This window comes from Canis lupus, chromosome 38 (assembly GCF_048164855.1).
Source record: "Canis lupus baileyi chromosome 38, mCanLup2.hap1, whole genome shotgun sequence".
Lineage (NCBI taxonomy): Eukaryota > Metazoa > Chordata > Mammalia > Carnivora > Canidae > Canis > Canis lupus.
In genome coordinates, this window is record NC_132875.1 from 3,613,641 (window position 1) to 3,633,962 (window position 20,322).

Here is a 20,322-nt window from a genome sequence, read left to right on the forward strand (position 1 = left end):
AAAAGATCTCCGCCCTATTCTTTGTGAGCATGTGGACATCAGAGCGACATTTGGTTTTTCCAGCTCTTTCCTTTGTTTGCCCCCTGAGTTTCTGTCCACACAGGACCTGGCATGTCCTCTCCCATCCATCACCTTTCCTGGGCCCTTGCAAAGGGTCACCACGCCCCTCAGTTGCTCATCTCCTTTCCCCTTCCCAGAGCCAAGCTATGCGGATCGTCCGGACAGTCGGGCAGGCCTTCGAGGTCTGCCATAAGCTGAGCCTCCAGCACACGCAGCAGAATGCCGACGGCCAGGAGGATGGAGAGAGCGAGAGAAACAGCAGCAGCTCGGGGGACCCAGGTAGGCACCTGCGCAGGTGGGCACGGAGGGATGCAGGGGGACATCCATCAGGGGAGGGTGCATCCAGGCTTGAGCACGCAGACCCTTGGTTTTCATTCTGGTGGCACCAGTTCCCTGGCTGTGTGATTTGGGGGCAAGTTTATAACCTCTCTGGGCCTTCGTTTCCTCTTTGGAAGAAAACAGGAATAAAGCAGTGTCCGCCTCATAGGATCACTGTGACAATGGATGAGCAGATACATGTGAAATGCCTGGCACGTAGCAAACACCAGATACGTGTTAGCTTTTATTATTTTAACACGAATATGGAAAAATAAGAATAGAAAATTTTCTGGAAAAGATGGGAGTGATGACAGATGAGTGGCTTTGCAGACAGAAGAACGTCAAGCCATACTAGGTAAAACCGTACCGATGAGTGAATGTGTCCCTGGATGGATCAGAACAGAAAGCTCAGACACAGACCCAGACACATAGGACATAGGATGTTATTCTAGATGTTGCTGTGAAGGTATTTTTCAGATGAGATTAACATTTAAAAAAAAAAGATCTTGTTTAATTATTTGAGAGACAGAGAGGGAGGGTGAGTGGGAGAAGCAGCCTCTCCACTGAGCAGGGAACCCAGCGTGAGGCTAGACCCCAGGACCCTGGGATCGTGACCTGAGCCGAAGGGAGATGCTTCGCCGACTGAGCCAGCCAGGCGCCCCAAGATTAATATTGAAATCAGGAGGCTTTGAGTAAAGCAGAGCCCCCTCCATAATGTCGATGGGCCTCAACCAATCAGTTGAAGGCCTTAATAGAGCAAAGAGGGAGCGCTGCCAGCGGATGGCCTTTGGACTTGGGCTGCCTCTCTTCCCTGGGTCTCTCGCCTGCCTGACAGATTTTGGACTTGCCACACCTCCATGATCACACGAGCCAGTTCCTTGCCATGTGTATGTGTATTTTCGTGGTGCAATATACATCACTCTAAAGGGCTGTGTCACTTACACAAGGAGGGGGCAGGCCCTGTCACTTGCCCGCTCTGCAGGGATGCCAGGAGGCTATACAGAAAGCACATCCCAGCCATGGGTGACCCCCTTAAGAATACACTCTCCACTCTCTGACGTCTTAACCTTTGAAGAAACAACACCGGACTGGATGTTTGCACACGTAGAACGTCCTAGGGACGGTGGTACGTGGGGGAAGCCAGGTCGCCGAGGTCTCATGTATATTAATGTTATTTGAGAAAACTGTCCCCAAAAAGGTGGTAAGAGGAGAGGTGCCGTGGCTGGCAGGCCTGTTGCTGCGATGCTGACCATCTGCTACAGCTGGGTGGCCACAGCCACGGTGGTCTCAACCTCACAGCCACCGTCACCATCAGCTCTCTGCTCGCCCCGAGGCCCCGCTCCCACATCTCCACCCACTCCCTGTCCCGACGGCCTTCATTCTTAGCAACACGTCCTGTTCTCTAGCTTTTGTATTCTAGAAATATAGCTTATTACCTGTGATCTACAAAATACGTGTTAATCGCCTGTTGACACAGCCATGAGGTTAAGTTGCGGGGGTGTCAGACATTACACGTGGATTTTCAGCTGCATGGGGTGGTCAGAGCCCTGACCCCCATGATGTTCAGGGGCCAACTGTACTCAGATACACATGACACATGAGCTAGTTTTGTGGCTCTGGGTCTGGCGTGCCCGACCTGCCCCATCTCTGCAGGGCAGGAGGTAGACAGGAGCATCTCTCAGGTCCCGTTGGCTTTAGGGCAGGTCTGAGTCAAATCACTAGGGTGCCCTCTGATTGCAGGGTTTCTCGCACGGGGCTAAGCCTACTTTGAGCACCAGCATCTGGGATGCCACGGGTCTGGGCTGGGCAGCCTTTCTTCCTCAAGGAAACCTGCTTACTGCCCAGCCCCATAGTCCTTTCCTATTTCTTTCCAGCCCCACTTGCTTGTTCATGGGCCGTCAACCACGAGGAACACGTCTCTTCTTTCCATAAGTGCCTCCCCCAGGGGCCTTTATTGACCGCGTTAGGATTTTTGTCTGTGACGGGGCACCTTGGGGGCACCACAGTAGAACTGCTGGTTGCGGTGTGCATGTGCGTTTTTTTTTTTTTTTTCCCCAAGAATCTTGCTTCCACATTAGTTAGCTTTCCATTTACTGCAGCGTTTATCTTTCCGCTGGAGCCGCCCCCATGGGATGGGACGGCAGGCCCGCCACTGTGCCGGGGGACCCGTACACTCGGAGGACTTGGACGGCGCACAGGCTTTGGTGTCTTTGATGCCAGCCCATCGCCAGCTGGGTTCCAGCCATGCTTTTCAGACGGCATTCACCTTCACTGTGCGCGCCGCCTCCCCCGCCCGCCCCCGTTCTTTCCACGGTTCCCTACCCTCGGGGAGGTTTGTCTTTTGTACGTTCTGGCAGCGGCCACCCTGGGCCATCCCTGGGGCTCCGAGCCAGGCGGGGCCGCTGCTGCCCTTCCCCTCTCCTTGCTCTTGGCCTTGTGTGCTTTCTTGGACTCCTGGAGAGGGTTTCCCGGGAGCGGTCCCGTTCCTCCGGAGGCATCCTCCTCCCACGGCAGCCATCCGGCGTGGGCAAGGGCCCGGAGCCCTTTGGCAGAATAGAGCTGCTTGGAAAGGGAACTGGCCATCGAGACGGGGAGCGGTGGACTGGGGGCTGCCTGCTGTGTACCTGCTGACCTGGACGTGGTGCTGGTGCAGACCTGGAAGCGCACTGCCAGGTCCCGCCGCCCCTGCTTCTCCATCCCCAGGGACCGCTGCCCCGTCCTTTGTTCTCCCTGCGTCCTCCGGCGACAGGTGTTTGTCTCCTTCCCCCGTGTGCCAGGCTCGATTCTGGGTAAACCGTGGGCAACCGAACGGGCCCCCGATACCTCGCTCGTGGGTACAGACCTGTGACAGATAGACAAGATCATCCGAGAGCAAAGTGGGGGGAGCAGGGAAGATGAGGAGGTACAGTGGGCCACAGGTGGGGGCTGCGAGCTGGGGGTCGGGGGCAGCAGGTGCCACCGCGGTTCCGAGCACCGGGCCTGGAGCCGCCCCCGCGCCCTCCTTCCCCACCGTGTGCCTCGGTTTATCTGTCAGTGCCCCCTGAGGGCCCTTCTGAGGATGCACGATTATACAGGTGAGACCCCGCAAAGGAGCGCCTGGCCTGTAGGACGTGCCGTATACATTCAAGCTGTCACTCTTGCGGTTTTGAGGCCTAAAAGTGGCCACTTCCAGCCCTTCGTCACTGAGCGGATAACCTCTCGTGCTTTTACGAACCCATTTTGTCATCGTGTAATCGACGTGGAGAAAAGCCGTGCGCTGACCCAGCAGCAGCTGGGCGCTGAGCCCCTGGCGCCGGCCGGGCCCCCCAAACCCTCGAGAGCAGCCTTCCACGGTTCCTCCCCTGGCTGCTGGGGTCACCCGGCTCGGCCTGGCCACCGCAGGCCACGTGCCCGGCCTCCACCCGTGGCCAGAGCCCTCCTCCCGGCCGGGACGACCCTTCACCTGCTTCCTGAGCGCCAGGCCACCACCGCTGTCCGCGCCCGGAGGTCACCTGAGCCTTCCGCCAAGGCTGACTCCTTCCCCACTGCACACAGATAAGGTCAAGCCTTTCTCATCTTCAAAACAAAACCACATCCAGCTTTATCTCTTTCCCTCATCGTTGGGCTTCTTGCCGGATTCATCTGCACTCGTGCAGCTTCTTCCCTGCACCCCCGCCCCCCATTATCCCTTCAGCCTCCAGGGATGTGGCGTCTGCTGCCTGCCAGCCCTTCTCGAGACCACCAGTCAAGGTCACCGAAGGGCCCCTCGCTAGCAAACGGACAGCCCTCTGTGCCCGGTTCAGCACGGGCGGGGGCACCTCCCATACGCACGCACACACCACCTTGCCTTTTTTTTTTTTTTTTTTAATCTCCTCCTCACTTTGCAACATCCATTGCATCTCTCCCGGGCTCCATCCCTGCTGTTCTTTTCTGACTTCCATGGTTTCAACTGATGTTTCTTTCCAGGCCAGACCTTGCATCCAACAGCTGATTGTATCTCCACTTGGCTGTTACAGACCTTGTGATTCCAGCAGGTTGAAAACCCAGCGTGTCCTCTTACCCACAACTCTGTTCCTCCTCCTCCTCTTCTTCTTCTTCTTTTTTTTAATTTATTCATGAGAGACACAGGCAGAGGGAGAAGCAGGCTCCCTGCGGGGAGCCCAATGCAGGACTCGATCCCAGGACCCCGGGGTCACACCCTGGGCTGAAGGCAGACGCTCAACCGCTGAGCCCCCAGGTGCCCCTACTCTGTTCCTCTTGAAACCTCCCGACCAGGTCCCCTAATTCAGAAATTTCAGAACTCTTACGCATACTCCCCTCCCCACTGCTCTCCGTCCTCCCCCACCACAGTTTGTCACCCTGTCGTGTGATTGCTGCCCCCCCTTTCAAATCTGTTCCCTCCTCTGCTGCTGCCACCCCCTTGGTGTCAGCCCTCCTCCTTCCCACCTGGGGTATTGCTTTCTCTGTCGTCCTTCTAGATCTATCCTCCACATCGTCTCTGGGGTTGAAATGTGAAAAGATGAAAATCCCTTGGTATGACTTGCCTGCTTGTGCTCTGTCAAAATCCCGAGCCCTCCTGCTTGGGTCCCTCCATACAGAGCCGCTGGCTGTGTCTCTGCCCCCCGCCTGCAGTGACTACCCCCTGCCCCCGTGCTCCCCGCCCCACGCCCGCTTCTCCACCTGCCTTAGCTGCTGAGCCTTCTCAGGTGGCGTTGGCCCTAACCGCCCTCTGGTTAGCTGTCGCCCCGCACCCGCGACAGCCCCCACTGAGGGGCCCCGGGCTCCTGCAGCGTCCTGCTGCCTCGTGTGTTTCCTCCATCAGGCTGGGGAAGCCTTTGCTCACTTATCCTTACACGCCCGGCGGGTCTGTCACATACAAGTGCTTTACAGATTCTTAACCGAGTAAATGAAATCGGGTCTGCCCGGCGGTTCCTAGAGTTGAGTTCATCCCGGGTGGAAATAGGCTCAGCGGTTCAGAAAGCAGCGCTACCCCCACCCCGAGCCTCTTCCAGGTGCGCGGCTCCCTCTTCCAGGGGCGACTGCGGCGTGCCCGGGGTTGCTGAGGGTTTTGCATCTCGACTCTCGTCCTTTAAGCTTCTTGGTGCCAGGAAAGTTGCAAATACGACATCGCCACCCCCTTGTCGGTCAGGACTGAGGAAGCCCGCTCGCTGTGGGCGCACCGTCTAGGCCTTGGCTTACCGGAGACGCCAACAGGCACGGCGTCCAGAGCCCTCGTGGCTCTGACAGGTCTGCTGCCGTACTGACCCCCCCTTTAGCCACAGGTGAGGTCCAGGACATCAGACGCCATCATCCGAGAGCCCACGGGGTGGCAGGGAGTCTCTCAGCAGCCCCGTGGCTTGTGAGTCCCCTTCCTTGGCCTTGGTTTGGGACCTCCCGTCGCCCACGCTCGGAGGCGGAGGAGTCTGGCTCCCTGAGAAGCAGAGCCGGAACCTGAGAGTTTCTGATCCTCCCAGACTTCTGGCTTGGGCGTCTCCAAACACTGTGTGTGTTTAGGGACTCCAGGATGGGGGTGGGGGGCAGCCCCCTCCCCTGTCATGACGCGATTTTCCCTTGTTAGTGCTTATTGAATACGTTCCCCGTGCCAGACCCCTGGGAAACAGGAGTGAGATCCAGCCCGGGCCTCAGGACTGGGGGAGGGGGTGCAGCAGAAGGCCAGGCGCCCAATGCCAGGTGCACCCACAGACGGATGCTGGGGACCTGCTCACGCACCTGCGTCTCACCCTGTTTGTCTCCACACTGGCACAGAGCATCCATGCGTACGTTGTAGCCCCATCCACCTGCTGAAAACTAGCCACGAGCCAGCCCTCTGTGTCACAGGCCAGCGTCGTGGCCACCGGGAAGGCCCCTTCCGGTCGCGGGGCTGTGGTGGGAAGCAGCCTGCCCTCTGCGCTCCTGCCCGCTGCTCGCTCCCTGCCGGGCCGAGTCCCAGGTCCCCGAGCAGCGGGAGGGAAAGCCAAGCACCCCGTTGCCTTTCCGAGCACTGGGCTTGCTTCCCTGGATGACTCTTGTGGGTTTGCACAGGAGACGTGTTAGGACTATTTGTTCCAGGGGCACCTGGCTGGCTCGGTTGGTAGAGCGGGCAACTTTTGATCTTGGGGTGGTGTTCAAGCCCCATGCCGGGTATAGAGATTACTTAAATAAATAAATATTAAAAAAAAAAAAAAAAGCAGTAGTAGTATTTGTTCTGCAAGGCAGGGCCTCAGCTGACCCAGGCCTGGCTGCTCCGGGAGGGAGCTGGCTCCCCGCGTTTCCTGCTGACGTGAGCCCTGAACCATTTTACCCTCGGTTCTTGGTTTCCGAAATCTTTTCAGCAATCTTAGTTGAGTATAGTAGTAGGGAGCCTAACGCCAAACGTAGAGAAAGGAAGATCGCTCCCAGGAAATGCCAGGGAATCGCCAGGTTTTCATAGAATCAAGAGGCAGAAAGGAACCGGGGATGAAGGGACTTGAGAAATGGCAGGACTTTCATGCCTATGCTGAGCGCAGCTGCCGCCTCCAGTGGGGAGGCAAAAAGTGGGGTGTAGACGGTGGGCGGGGCTCGAGAGCCAGCCACCCCTCTTGCCCCCCAGCGCTGCTTCCCGCCGCAGGCCCTTTCCTGACCTCCGTGCGTGGCCCCAAGGTCGGAGCCCGGCTCCGCGGGGTGCGGGCCTCGGATCTGTCACGTGCCCCCTCCCCGGGGCAGGCTGGGCAGCGCGGACCAAGTTCTTGGCGGCGCTCCCCATCCCCTCCGTCCCCTCCGTCCCCTCCGTCCCCCCGCAGGCCGCCAGCTCCCTGGGGCCGAGAGGGCGTCCACGGCCACCGCAGAGGAGACGGACATCGACGCGGTGGAGGGTCCGCTCCCCGGGAACGACGGCCTGGAATTCAGCCGAGGGGTCACTGACCTTGATGCCGTCGGGAAGGAAGGAGGTTCCCACCCGGACCCTAAGGTAGGCGGGGGTGACCCGTCCCATGGGATGCATGCCCTGCGGAACGGCAGGTGCTGCGGCCTTGGCCGCTCTGAGTCCCGTTGTCGCCTGTGTCACCCGTGCGGGGTCAGCTGCAGAGTGAGGAGTGTGGGGTGGCAGGGGCAGGTTTCTGCTCCTCTGCGGGGGGTGGGGGGGGGCACTTGGGACACGCGGTGTGGCACTGGAGGGTGTCCCCATGCCACGGGGGTGCTGCCCTCTGGGGCGTCCCCTTGGCTGTGCTGCCCTTGGGGGGGTCCCCTTGGCGCCCCCTGGCTGTGCTGCCCTAGGTGGCAGCTCCTCCTGCCCCGGTGCCCCCCAAAGCCCACCCTGTCACGCACCCCCGTGACCCATCCCTGGGCCCAGCGGCTGGAGCAGAGTAGGTTCAGGCCCCTCTGCCTGCACTGCAGTTGGCCCCTTGGGGGTTGGAGAGCCGTGCATCCTGGATCATCATCAACTGCATGTCTTGCCGCGGGGATGACGGGGCTCCCAAGGAACTCCCGATAGAATCCAGGCAAGGAAACTAAGGACTTGAGCACCTTCCACCTGAAGACACAGGAAAATCCCAGAAGGAGAGAGCTGGGAAGTGGGGCTCCCCGTGGACTCCTCATGTCCCAGCGCCTCTTCCCCCTGTGGGGGGTCAGCCTCTTCTGGGGCAGGTTGTGGGGGTGAGGGGGACGCTCATCAGGAGAAGTCTGTCTCTAGTCTGGAGGCCGGTAGGGTCCCCGTCATCTGCCTGACATTTTCTTTGTTTCTTTTTCTTTTTTTCTTTTTTTTTTTTTAGTTTTATTTATGTATTAGAGCACAGGGGAGGGGGTTAGAGAGAGAGACAGAAGCAGGCTCCCCGCTGAGCAGGGAGCCCGATGGGGACCCTATCCCAGGACTGGGAGATCCCGGCCTGAGCAAGAACAGAGCCTTAACCCCTGAGCCAGCCAGGCGCCCCGCCTGACGTTTTCTCGGGCCATTTATCTGCTGCAAACCCCAAGAGCCTGCCTGCCACTGGGTGCCTCCCTCCCGCATGTCTGAAGAAGGAGCAGCAGCAGAGCTCCAGACACAAAACGTCTCTCCTTGCACTTGATTTATGGATCACGTGAGCCATCTTAGTGACAGTTCCCGCCCGCCAGGAGGGAGACCCCCGGGGACAGCACAGAAACCATGTTCAGCCTCTAGAGAGGGTCTGTCCAGACTGGCGGCTGTCCCTGCGAGGAGGGCCGGCTGGAGTGGCCCCCCCACACAGCCCCGTGGTCCAGTGGGCAGCCCTGAGAAGCCCCACAGGCCCTGGAGGAGGGGCCCCAGGGTTGCAGCAGAGTGAGGATGGAGGCTGGCCTCTTCCTGGTCTCGTAATGGGGCGGCAGGCAGGTGGCCAAGCTCCCTCTGCGTCCAGGTGTGTTGTCGTTGGATGTAGCCTGAGAGGCAGGTGCCACTGCCTGCCTCCATCACGCTGGGGCGGCTACTGAGGGTCCAAGCAGGGTTTCCCGATGAGTGACCCTGGCCCAGGGTCCTGTAGGGACGCAGCATTTCTAACCCGTGGTTACAAGTGGGCATTTCACTCACCCCGCCCGTGTTCGTGGCATCTGTCAAACAGCAGCCACTGCCCGGGGTCATGCCTGTCTTCTCTCTCCTCCAGGTTTCTCCCCACCCCCAGGAGCCCATGCTGGCAGCCTCGCCCAGGATGCTCCTTCCTTCTTGCTCCTCGAAGCCCCCGGGCTTGGGCCCAGGGACGCCGCTGTCCACGCACCACCAGATGCAGCTCCTCCAGCAGCTCCTCCAGCAGCAGCAGCAGCAGACGCAAGTGGCTGTGGCCCAGGTTCTCCTCCGCCTCCTCCCTACCTCTCAGGCTCCACTCTCATGGGCTTGACGCGCCTTCCCTAGCGAGGGGCAAGGGGCAGGTTTAGAACTTAGGGAGCCGGAAGGGATCGCTCACGCTGTTGGATCATTGCTTGTGGGAGAAGAGGGGGATAGAGGGGATGCCGTTGACCTGGGAGGAAACGTTTTGGTTTCCCGTGTATCCCCCGCTCTGAGTTGGGCTTGGCTGGCTTGGCTGGATGTTGTTGGATAAGGACTTGAAGTCACCGAGGAACAAGATGCACACAACTCCACCCTCCCCTTCCCTGCCTCCTTTGCCTGGTGTTTGGGGTGGGAAGGGATGCCTGGAGTCAGGACAGGTGTGACCTTGTGAAACCAGTCTTAAAAGAGCTTAAGGTACAAATTTGTGCCAAACACCCTTGCAAAGACCACCCTGTGCATCCAAGTTCCCAGAGCTGCATCAGGCCTCTGCTTATTCCAGGCAGGATTTGCTAGCATCCTGGCCTTGGGATTCGCTGTAACGGGATCTAATGGACAGGACCTCGGGTGCCGTATTTGAGCTACGTGAGGTTTGACTTTGATCTCAGGAGGAAAGTGTTGTTTGAGCACCAACGGCTTATCAGGCCGCTGCCTTGTAGAGGAGGGGTGAGCTGGTTCCCCTCGCTGCTTCTGGCAGGGGCTCCTTCTGCTTGCTTTCCACGGAGGGCATCACGGTCCACATCATCCTTGGGACTTGTGAGTCTGAGCTTCACCTCCACGGTGGGCGATCAGGGAACAGCGAGGACAGGACCGCTCGTCCATTCATAGGCTGAGTTCTGAGGCCGAGGGTGGGGCATCCGGGGCTGGGGGGTTGGTGAGCCATCTAGAAAGGCAGCTCCGTGTACTGGCATTCTCCATCTGTGTGACCAGGCTGACCTCTAGGGCCTTTTGCATTCTAGAATGTCAGGGAGCCGACTTCTCTGGGGAGCACTTATTAATCCCCGTTGTCTCTCCTGCTTACTCTTCTCACGACCCTTGGGTGGAGGGGTCACCCTGATAGAGCTGCCCTTTCCCACATGTACACCTTGAGAAGGAAGGCACCAGTGGCCTGACTGGAGCAGGATCTGCTGTGACTTAGTTCTGGAGAAGACTATCTAACGCTGTCTCACATGGACCAGGCCTGAGGGGCCAGGCTCGCAGAGGCCTTTTGCAGCCGGGTTAGAGAGTGTAGCATGGGTGGGGTACAGCTCCTCAAGGATAGGGGCCTTTTAAAAAAAATTGTGACCATAAAACAAAAGGCCACGTGCTGACGCTAGAAGCGTTTGCAAGTGTCTCCAGAACAGCAGCAAAAAGAAGGAATGGCATTAATGGCTTCATTGGGGGGGGGGGGGGAGATCATGGCTCTTTGTCAAATAACAGAACTCATCTCGTCTCCTTAATGGCGACATGACAGTCCCCAGAGTCCCCTCCTCCCTGGCGTGCGGCTGACAGGAGTACAAAGCCCTAGTGCTCCCGCTCAGGGCCGTTCCACGACTCCCATCATTTCCCAAAGTTTCCCCCTGAATACAAATCCATTCTCCAACCATAATACTTTTCTCTCTTCCAGCATATCAATTGCCAAGTAATTATTATTTATCTAAGAAAGGGCTTGATGCATATTCATGATGGATATCATCAGGGAGTCATTTGAATTTGAAGTCACTGCTAAACACGCAAGAGAAGCTGTGTGCACACCTATCATCTCCGCCGGGAGATTGTTGTGATGGTCCGTGGAAGCGTTCGGTCTGCAAAGCCACGAGGCCTGTGACTTATCATGGCTTTACCACCGGCAGCCTGAAACCCTAAGGGGTTCTTTGGTGCAGAATCCGGCATCTGTCGCAGTGGGACGGCAATGCCCAGTCTCGACCGTCTCTCTCCTGGGAGAGAGTGGATCTCGGGGAAGGGAAGAGCAGGATGCTTGCGGGTCCCTTCGTGAGCCCCTCTCGGTTCCAGCCACTTGCACGGGCTGGGAGCCCTTCACCTCTGACTCACGATCTGTGGATGCGGTCGGTGGTGCCCGGTTGACTCTCGTTCGGGCCGTGATGCGACTGGAAGGCCAGCGCAGCGCGTCAGTCCTAGCGAGACGACGGGTAGGGTCAGGTGCTTCGCAGTCTTCAGGCGGACAGGACCCCGAAGGTCCGAGATCGCTTCTCGAACATGCGCCTGTCTCACTGTCTGCCGTGCCCAGGGGCAGGCTCTGGGCAGACCCTCCGTTTGCATCTGTGTCTGCTGCCTGGGAACGCAGCAGTCGTGTGGTAGCCGAGGCTTTCAGCGCCTGTGTCCTCCAGCACGCTCGGCCCTAAGCCCTTCTCCTGTGACAACTTTCTCTTTTCCCCCATTCTCTCTGTAGCCCTTGATCCAAGGGCTTCTTATTAGTATTCGTATCTTTGGGTAAAAGCAACCGTACAGGCGACAGAGGTGGCTTAATAGGTCTTGTTGACACCTTTCGTGCATCTACGATGGAGCGGATCTCGCACGTGGTGGGACTGATCTCAGTGTCCTGCATCAGGTCAGCTTTTACTCTTCATGTCAAACTCTCTTGCCGCCAAACTGCAGGGTTTCTCTCTTCTTCGTTAAACTGCCAACAGTCCCCAGAATTCCAGTGAGCGATAACGATGAGCTCAGCCCTTGAGGTAGGAACACGTTTTCCTTTCCTCTGGGAGCATCCAGGCCCTTCCGGGTAGAGCGAAGGATACAGAGTGGCTTGCCAACAGGTGCACTCTTGGGGGTCCACACACACCCCCATGTACTGTCATAGGCTATTCCAGTTCTGCTGTTATCCTGGGACCGGGCTTGGGTCTCCTGCTCGGATCTCTCCCAGCCTCTCCCTAAATTGGCTCAGAGCTGGCCTAGAGGAGCCTGCCCTGGCCTTAGGGGCCCAGGGGCAAGGGTGATGCTGAACCAACATTTCTAACATTTCTAGCTTAGCCGTCAGCATGGAAACAGTGACTACCCGGGCCCTTCTGACCTACTTCCCCGACCCAGCATGAGGCTTGCCTGGCTGCGCTAGCTTCCCGTTTTCCATTGGGCCAGAAGTTCAAGGGTGTGACTGGCCACCCAGCCAAGCCTTGAACCCGAGCTGGGCTGTCGCCGGCACCTGCATGGCCATGAGCTCGGCCCACAGCGCTCCAGAACGGGTCTGGGCACCGCGCTGCTGCTGTTTCGAGACTCCTCCCCTACCCCCTGCCACTTGTGCTTATTCGGAAACCAGTGGTGGGTTCCTCTTGCTTCGCCATCACGGGTCCTGTAGTTAGAGACACAGCACTGACCACACTCCCGCACCCCACGTCCAGGCCCAGACCTACCTTTTGTCCCCGAGGCTTTCCCGGGGTGCGCTGCCCAGCCCCGGCCTCCTGCATGCCGAGACAGCGCCGCCTGCCTCCGCTTGTGTGTCCGGTGGGGGGCTGGCGGGGGGGGGGGGCAAATTGCTCTGGTTCTCTCCACGCCATTTCCATGTGCCTGCTCCCTGACCTCAGCCTGGCCCTGCCCCCACTTCTCACGGAGGAGCTGGAGTCCAGGCAAGTAGGCTGGAGAGCGAGTGGGCAGTGGGCTGGGTGGGCTGGGCAGGGGGGAGGGGTCCAAGCCGGGGGGTGCAGGGTTGCAGAGCTGCAGCAGGAATGCAGGGCGGGGTGGTCGTCGCCCAAGACCCCATAGCTCTCGGGAAGGGAGAAGCTGCCTCGCGCCTCTTCAGGGATTAATACGGCCCTGCTTTTGCAAAAAAGATGTTTAATTATTGGAAGAGAAGCCTGTGGAATACCAGTAACTGGCCCACGTGGTAGGCAGGCGGGTGGAATCTCCTCCCGTGTTATCGCCCAGGAAGCGAGCCCTCGGAGCCGCAGCAGGGTGCACAGGCAGGCCCCAAAATAACGCTGCCTCATTTCCATGCTTCCGAGGCCAGACCTACATGTGCAAAACCCAGGGACTGTGGCCTCAAAATTAAAAGAAGCCCGGGGCCGTCTCGTCTCAGCCAGGCCCGGTTCAGGTTCGGCCCCCTGACTCGGGAACGTTTTCTCGTGGCACCTAGTGCGAGGTGGAAGGAAGCATGGGGCCCAAGGGCCGGCTTTGCGGCATTGCCAGCCCTCTGCCATGGGAACCTGATTACCTGCTGAAGCAGCTCCCCCTATTCCCCTCCCCGGCTTCTGCAGGAGGGGCCCCCACTCCTAACTCTCTGATGTCGGGATGGGAATCTAGGGATTTTCTCAGTGAGCCTTTGGCGAGTGGCCTCTAGTGCTGGAATCATCCACGGCCTGAGCCCCTGGGCAGGTGAGAGGTGGAGAAAGTGAGGTCCAGGTGGAGCTGAATTACCTACAGGTGCGGAGGGAACCACCGGGAGACCAGAACGTTCCAGCTCCTGGTCTAGGGCTCTCAGATGGCCTGTTGTCTCGGGATGTCCACGGGCCAGGTGCAAGTACCCGAGTCCTCGGTGTGCGTGCAGGGAGCCCTCCGCAGATGCCACTTAGCTCCATGTAGAATTTTCTCTTTTTCTGTTTACGTGCATTGAAAATTGTGTTCCAAATTTCTGCCTCATGTTTCTGTTTCATTCCCAAAGAAAACAGAAAATGGGTAATTAACAATTCTGTTTGCTCGGTAGATTCCTTTCAAAGACAGTCTTGATTGGAATAAGCTGCATTACTCCCAGATGGAAGGTTAAGGTTGGCCCTCTGGGGGGGCAGGGGGGGGCCTTCCCATGCCAATTGTCCTGTTTCTCAGAAGCAGCAGGATTTGAGGGGGTTGGGAGTGCTCTCAGGTGAAATGCCTCCGTGCCTCAGTTTCCAAAGAAGATAAAGTCTTTCAAGCCACCCACCATCTGATAGCCAGGTCAAAATATTATTGTTGCTTCTTTCCCTCTTCTCATCGCTGTCTAGATCTTTCCTTAGTTGATAGGAGGCAGCAAATGAGGCTGATTTCTAAACCGGAATGTCCGCTGTATCCTTAGCAGCACCTTACAGAGGACAGATTTACTTGAGATTCCCTCGGCATCCTCCCCTGGGGGCAAGACGGGCCCGACCTTAGGAGCCACTAATGGAAAGTGGCAACTAATCTCATTAGTGGCTCCCACTTAGAAGCAGAGCCAACTGCAAGGTCAGGTCCTCAAATCTGCCAGGAGGGAAGCAGCTGCTGCATCCGAGAGCAAGATTCTCCAAGCTCTGGCGGCTGGAAGGGGCGGACGCTGGGTTTGGCAGGTCCCTCGGCCAGAGGACGGGGCCGCTACGGGCTCTTACTCCCCGATAAAGCGTGCGTGTCTTGGGAGCAAACTGCTCCTCGGAAATCCAGAGCATTTGTCTGAGCAAAGAGTCAGCTAGCTGCTGCTCCGAGCCCTCTCCTTCCTCCCTCCCCTCCTGCCTCTCCCCGACTCGCCCCAGTCACCCTGCCTCTTTGTCCACACCGGATTTTTGGTCCAAGGAAACCCTCTTTCCCACAAGCTGCCTTGGTCCAGGCCAAATTCATTAGCTCTCTTTTTTCAAGGACTTCCTAAAACCCTAAAACCCTCGACAGAGACCCCTGTACCCACCACTTAGCGCCAGAATCGCATATGCGTGAACACGGTCGGTGCCCTGTGACTCCGTTTCTTCAGGCTGGGTTCCTGATAGAATCACGCCCCATCTCCCCCCATGTTTTCTCTCTGTACCCGATATTTGCACCAAGAACAGACCCCCTCCCCCCGGGGCCCCCAGCATGCTGGGTGTGCCCCTGCCCGCTGCTCCACCGTAGGTGAGTGACACACCCCAGCCCTCACCCGGGACACACAGAGAGACCCCCAGGGCCAGTGACCCAGCTTCTTGGGGCCGCTTCTCCCCAATTCCAAGCCCAGGTGCCCCTTTCGCCCCAGAAGGGCTCTTTTGTCTTGAATTGAACACGGAAGGTGTCTCTGGTCCCGGGCATCCCCCAGTGACTCCTGTTTGCACCCTGTCCCTCTCTCCTCTGTCCTGTCTCCTCTGTCCTCCTCCCTGCAGGTTCACTTGCTGAAGGACCAGCTGGCTGCTGAAGCTGCGGCGCGGCTGGAGGCCCAGGCTCGCGTGCACCAGCTCCTGCTGCAGAACAAGGACATGCTCCAGCACATCTCTCTGCTGGTGAAGCAGGTACAGGAGCTGGAGCTGAAGCTGTCAGGACAGAACGCCAGTAAGTGAGGGCCCCGCCCCGCCCAGCCTCGCCGCCCTCCCTGGGGACTCTGGAAAACACCTGTTCCTTTCCCTGAAGCCTTTGGTGGTAGCGTAGGAGGCCCCGGACCTGCCCTGGTATCGTAGCCAGAAACAAAGGCTGCTCTGTTTGTCCCGTCCATCCGCTTCGTGGAATTAGGAAATGGCAGAGTCAGAGAGGATCTTGGCTCCTTCTAGCGTCCACACTTGACCTTGAATGTCCCTGGGCGTCGCTGCCACATGTTCATCCAGGCTCCTCTCCAAAGGGGCTCAGACACTCCACATCCCAAGGCAGTCCATTTCTTCCTTCGAGGGCTTTCCCAGTTGAAGTATACCGAGCACCTGCTGTGCCCCACGCTGTCTGGGAGCTCCGTGGGAGACCTCACACCGTCCCGGAGTTTACTCTCCCCGCACTATGTATTTGCAGCTCCGTAGCATAGAACATGCTGGTAGCAGTCGTGTACTTAGCGGAGAAGGCAGAAAAGACCTGGCCGGGTAGCGCTGAGATGCCCGGCTGCCTCTGGGCTGGACTGGAAGGCCCTAGAAGGCAGCGTATCTGCATGTCTTCCTCTCGATGGTCTGTGGCCTGCAAGCTTGCTCTAAATGTGTGCCGGCTGTGGACCAGCGCAAAGCCACTGGCCACCTACCGTGCCAGAGACCAGGACAGAGCTTCGTAGACGTGACCTCACCTGGTCCCTGTGGCAGGAAAGGTTGCTGTGCCCATCCTCCATGCCAGACAGACTCCCAAGCAGGTGAAGTCGCTGGCTCGAGGTTACGGGACCAGCCAGGTGTGGAGCCAAGATTCAAACCCAGGTCTGATTGCAAAACGGATGTTTTTCCTACGAGACCAGTAGTTCCCTCAGGCTGTCCCCTGGCTCTTTTCTAAGACATGAATATTCCCAAGTCCAGCCCAGAGAGGGTCCCGATCAGTGGGGTCCGATCAGTGGGGTCTGGCCAGGGCTGGGCTCTTGCTAACGCAGCCCAGAGGCTCAGATTGGGAGCAGCCGCCGCACTTGGCAACGCAGGAAGCCCATCTAGGGGTCTCTGTGGACGGAGACCCTGCTCTCCCCTCTCGGTGTGTCCTCCTCGATGTGTCCCCCGTGCCCTACCCCAGGCAGGCAAGCGTCCCCTCCTCCTCCCTGTCCCCCTCCCCTTCCCCTCTTCCTCCCCCTCCTCCCCCTGCTCTCCCACCCTCTCTCCCTGACCCTCCCTGCTCCTCCTCCCTCCTCTCCCTCCCCCTTCCCCTCCATCCTCCCCTCCCTCCCTTCATCCTCCCTCTCCCCCTCCTCCCCTCCTCCCTCAGCACCCTCTGCCCTCCTCCCTTTCACCATCCTCCCCCCTCCAAACTCCCTCCTCCCTTCCCCCTCTGTCCTCCCTCCCTCCCCCCTCCTCCCCCTCTCCCCCTCCCCTCCAGTCCCCCTCTCCTCCTCCTTCCTCCCCTCCCTCCTCCCATCCCCAGCCCCCCTCTCCTTGCTGACCCGCCTGCCCTGCTCTCCCCCCGCCCCCAGTGGGCTCCCAGGACAGCCTGCTGGAGATCACCTTCCGCTCCGGAGGCCTGCCGGTGCTCTGCGACCCCACGACCCCGCAGCCGGAGGACCTGCCATCGCCGCCCCCGGGCGCCGGGCTGAGCGAGCTGGCCCACCCCGCTGGCAGCCCCCTAGGTAGGCGCGACTGCCTGGTGAAGCTGGAGTGCTTCCGCTTCCTGCCGCCACCCGCGGGCCCGCTGCTGGGGGGCCTGGAGCTCCTCAAGTTCCGCGAGTCGGGCATCGCCTCGGAGTACGAGTCCAACACGGACGAGAGCGAGGAGCGCGACTCGTGGTCCCAGGAGGAGCTGCCGCGCCTGCTGAACGTCCTGCAGAGGCAGGAGCTGGGCGACAGCCTGGACGACGAGATCGCCGTGTAGGGTGCTGCGGGGTGCAGCCAGGTGCAGCCAGGGTGCAGTCGGGGTGCCACGGGGTGCAGCCAGGGTGCAGCCGGGCTGCCGCGGGGTGCATCTGGGGTGCAGCTGGGCACACTGCCGAGGATGCCGTGCGGCGGAGGGCAGTGAGGACCCGGGAGGACGAGCCATGTGGGCTCCAGCCTGGGGCCCCGGAGGGCCTGCGGCTTCAGGAAAGGATTAGGATTTGGCTGTGGGGGTCCAGTGGGGGAGAACTGGGACTCCCGGAGGTGAATGGACCCCTCCCTCTTGCTTGTGACTTCGGGGGGAGGGCAGGCCTTCCAGGGCCCCTGGCTCGGCGAGAGGGTCCCTCCTGAGGACCACCAGGCTGCCAAGGACCTGCTGCCCGCGGGCTGCTTCCTCAGGCTCCTCTGCCCTGCACCTCCTGGGATGCCCGGTAACCCCCTCCCGCCCCATCTCCGGGTCTGCCGGTGAAGGGAAGTCATCAGGAACCTTCTCAGGTCCTGGGTGTCTGGATATCGACGATGCTACGGGTTGCCTAACCCTCCCTTGACCTTACGAAAGGAGTTCCTTCTCTAGGCCGTGGTGGTGATAGAGGCTGGATGCTCTGGGTGGGAAGAGACGGGATGGTGCTTTCGGCGGGAGCGTGGAGTTGGGATGTGTCACGTCGGGTAAGCTTTTGGAGGAATTGAATCTGGACGTTTCTCCAGGTGGATGTTAAGGGTTGCTTCGGAGGGGGACGGGGAGCTGAAGGTCGTTCAGGCCTGTGCTGGGAGAGCCGTCAACCCGTCCCCTCCCCCTGGGCAGCAGTGGTCAGTTTTTACTGCAAAAAAACAAACAAAACATCAAACATAGGCTGGTAGCTGAGACTGTTTCCACTCTTCAGAATCACTGCCACTTCGGTCAGGGTCCACAGCCGTGTCCCCCCGTGACCCGTCTCTGGGTGCGTGCCTCGAGCACACCTTGTGAAAAGTGCCACGTGCAATTCTCTCGTCTCTGACCACCCAGGCCTTGTCTGGGGGCGTCCCCCCCCCCCCCGGTACCGCGGGCTGACTGTGGCAGGGAGCCCAAGCTCCTTTTTGCCACAGTTAGGCCACGAGCGGCTGTTAGCGGATTGAAAGATCGCCTCGAGAGAGAGCTGAGCCACGGCTGGGGTCCCGTGTTCGGGAAGTGAGTCTTTTGCCCGGGAGGACAGGCTACGGACCCAGACAGACGGCAGTGTTCTTGGAGGGTTAGTGGGTAAGGATGGGGTTACCCAAACCACAGCGGTCTCCAGCCCTGACTTTGCTTTATGATCCGTGTAAATGGAAGCGTAGCCCTTTTCTTAAGCAGCTGGACTTCTTCGAGACTAGAAAGTCCAAATGCAAGGAAATACATAGCTTTACGGCAGCTGTCCTCGGCGCGCCAGGGTCCCGGCAGGAAGAGGATGCGGTGTGCCCGTGTGTGCGTGCATGTGTACGTATATGCTTGTTTGCCCGTGTGAGGGAGGGAAGGTGTGTACGTGCGCGTGGGCCTGCGAGGAGAGGATGTGGAGACAGAGAAGAGAATGTGAATCTTCGGGGCGTCTGAACGACAGCAGAGTTGTGTTCTTTTCCTAACGTGTATTTAGTTGGAGGGGGGGTGGTTTCTTTTGCTGTGTCCTCTCGTTAACCACTGGAGGGAAGTAGGGCCAGATGCCCGAGGAGGAACCAGGAAGGTGAGAGCCACCGATGAAGGGGGGTGTCGGGGATCTGGTGGGGCCGAGCCTAGCCAGCTTCCCAGACCCTCCCCTGGGTGCGGCCTCTCAGAGCCGTAGAATGTGGATCGTTCAGGGGAGCGGAGGGTCTGGCTTCTGGAAGCCCCTGCGTGTAGGCGGGAGTGGAGGGTGGAGCCAGCGGCCAGCAGGTGGGTCTGTGGAATGTGGCGGGAGAGGGCTTGGGGTGCGGGTGGGGGATGGTTTCTGAAGGGTCTAGAGAAGCTTGCAAAGCAGGAGAAGAAGGGGGGCTTAGGAGAGGGCTTAAAGAATTTGAAGAGGCGAGTTGTGTGGACCACTGATTCGGGACCTTTGCCCTCGGATGCTCCATGGGGGTCTCCACCTGCCTCAGCCCCGGCCTCCCCCCCCAGAGGGGGCCTTCCCCAGACCACTGGTTTGCGTGTCGGCATCGTCCCCAGCGGGACCCAAAGCATCGCACGCCGGGGTGTGGAGAAGGGAGACAGGATGGATCTGGGGGCCTTGACGGGTCAGCGGCCACTGGTCAGGAAAGAGAACATCGCAGACCTGATTTCCCAGCGACGTCACCCTCTCCTCCTCCCTCCTTGCTTCTCGCTCTGCTCACTCAACTCCTGCTTCCTCTTTTTCATCCTGCTGCTCTGCCCTGTGCGGAGGACAAGTGGACACCAGGGGGGCGCCCACCTCAGCCTCAGCCTGCCCCGGGGGGCCGGCGGACTCCCGGGCCCGTGAGGCCCCCCAGGTGCAGGGCCAGCGAGGACAGACGGACTGCACACTGGGATGAAAACGATACTCCTTGTATCCCTGCTTCTCTCCGTGCTTCTGTAAAGCCCCCGCCTGGCTTCCCCTCTCCCGGCGGCTCCTGTTCGGGACTTGTGTTCCTTTAATTTCCCCTCTGCCCACCGCCTCCTCCCACCCCGCCGACCCTGAGCCTTCTACTTCTACAACTGTTGTGTCATTAACTCTGTTGGTTCAACTCTCTGGGAAAAGATTCTGTTCATGTTAAGTGCACTTACTCCCTGGATGTTGTCACTAGTCTAGTGGCTTTTGCTAAATAAACCTTTCTTATTTCTAAAAGCTTTTCCATGGTCTCTTCTTGCTTCTTCTATCCCACCTGCTCCCTGACTTGCCCTCACCTCCGCCCCGCTTCCCCAGCCAGCGGCCATCAGCTCTGCGACGCACAGTTCTCGGGGGTGGAGGTGGGGTGTTGAGGAAACAGAGGGGAGGAAGGCAGCACCTCCACCTGCCAGTGCCTAGAGCAGCCTTGCCAATCAGGCGATCCCGTGGTCCTGCCCCCAGACATGGTTTTGCTTCCCCAGGGGACCCTTGACAGTGTCTGGAGACATTCTTGGTTTGTCCCAACCAGGGGAAGGATGCTTTTGATATTAGCGGGTAGGAGCCAGGGATGTGGCTAAGCCATCCCACGATGCACAGGACA

The 20,322-nt window shown here is 59.2% G+C and overlaps 1 protein-coding gene across 15 annotated transcripts in view; it reads left to right on the forward strand.

Moving 5' to 3' along the window:
- NOS1AP (nitric oxide synthase 1 adaptor protein) overlaps positions 1-20,322 on the forward strand; it is a 277,804-nt gene that overhangs the window by 243,811 nt on the left and 13,671 nt on the right. For 13 of the 15 annotated variants that reach the window (XM_072814408.1, XM_072814409.1, XM_072814412.1 and 10 more), the window contains 5 exons: positions 198-339; positions 7,137-7,303; positions 8,946-9,125; positions 15,097-15,262; positions 16,788-16,940. In XM_072814408.1, coding sequence (XP_072670509.1) covers positions 198-339; positions 7,137-7,303; positions 8,946-9,125; positions 15,097-15,262; positions 16,788-16,940 — 808 coding nt within the window. Of the gene's footprint in view, positions 1-197; positions 340-7,136; positions 7,304-8,945; positions 9,126-15,096; positions 15,263-16,787; positions 19,962-20,322 lie in introns of those variants that run through there. The other 2 variants (XM_072814422.1, XM_072814423.1) reach the window with 1 other exon arrangement.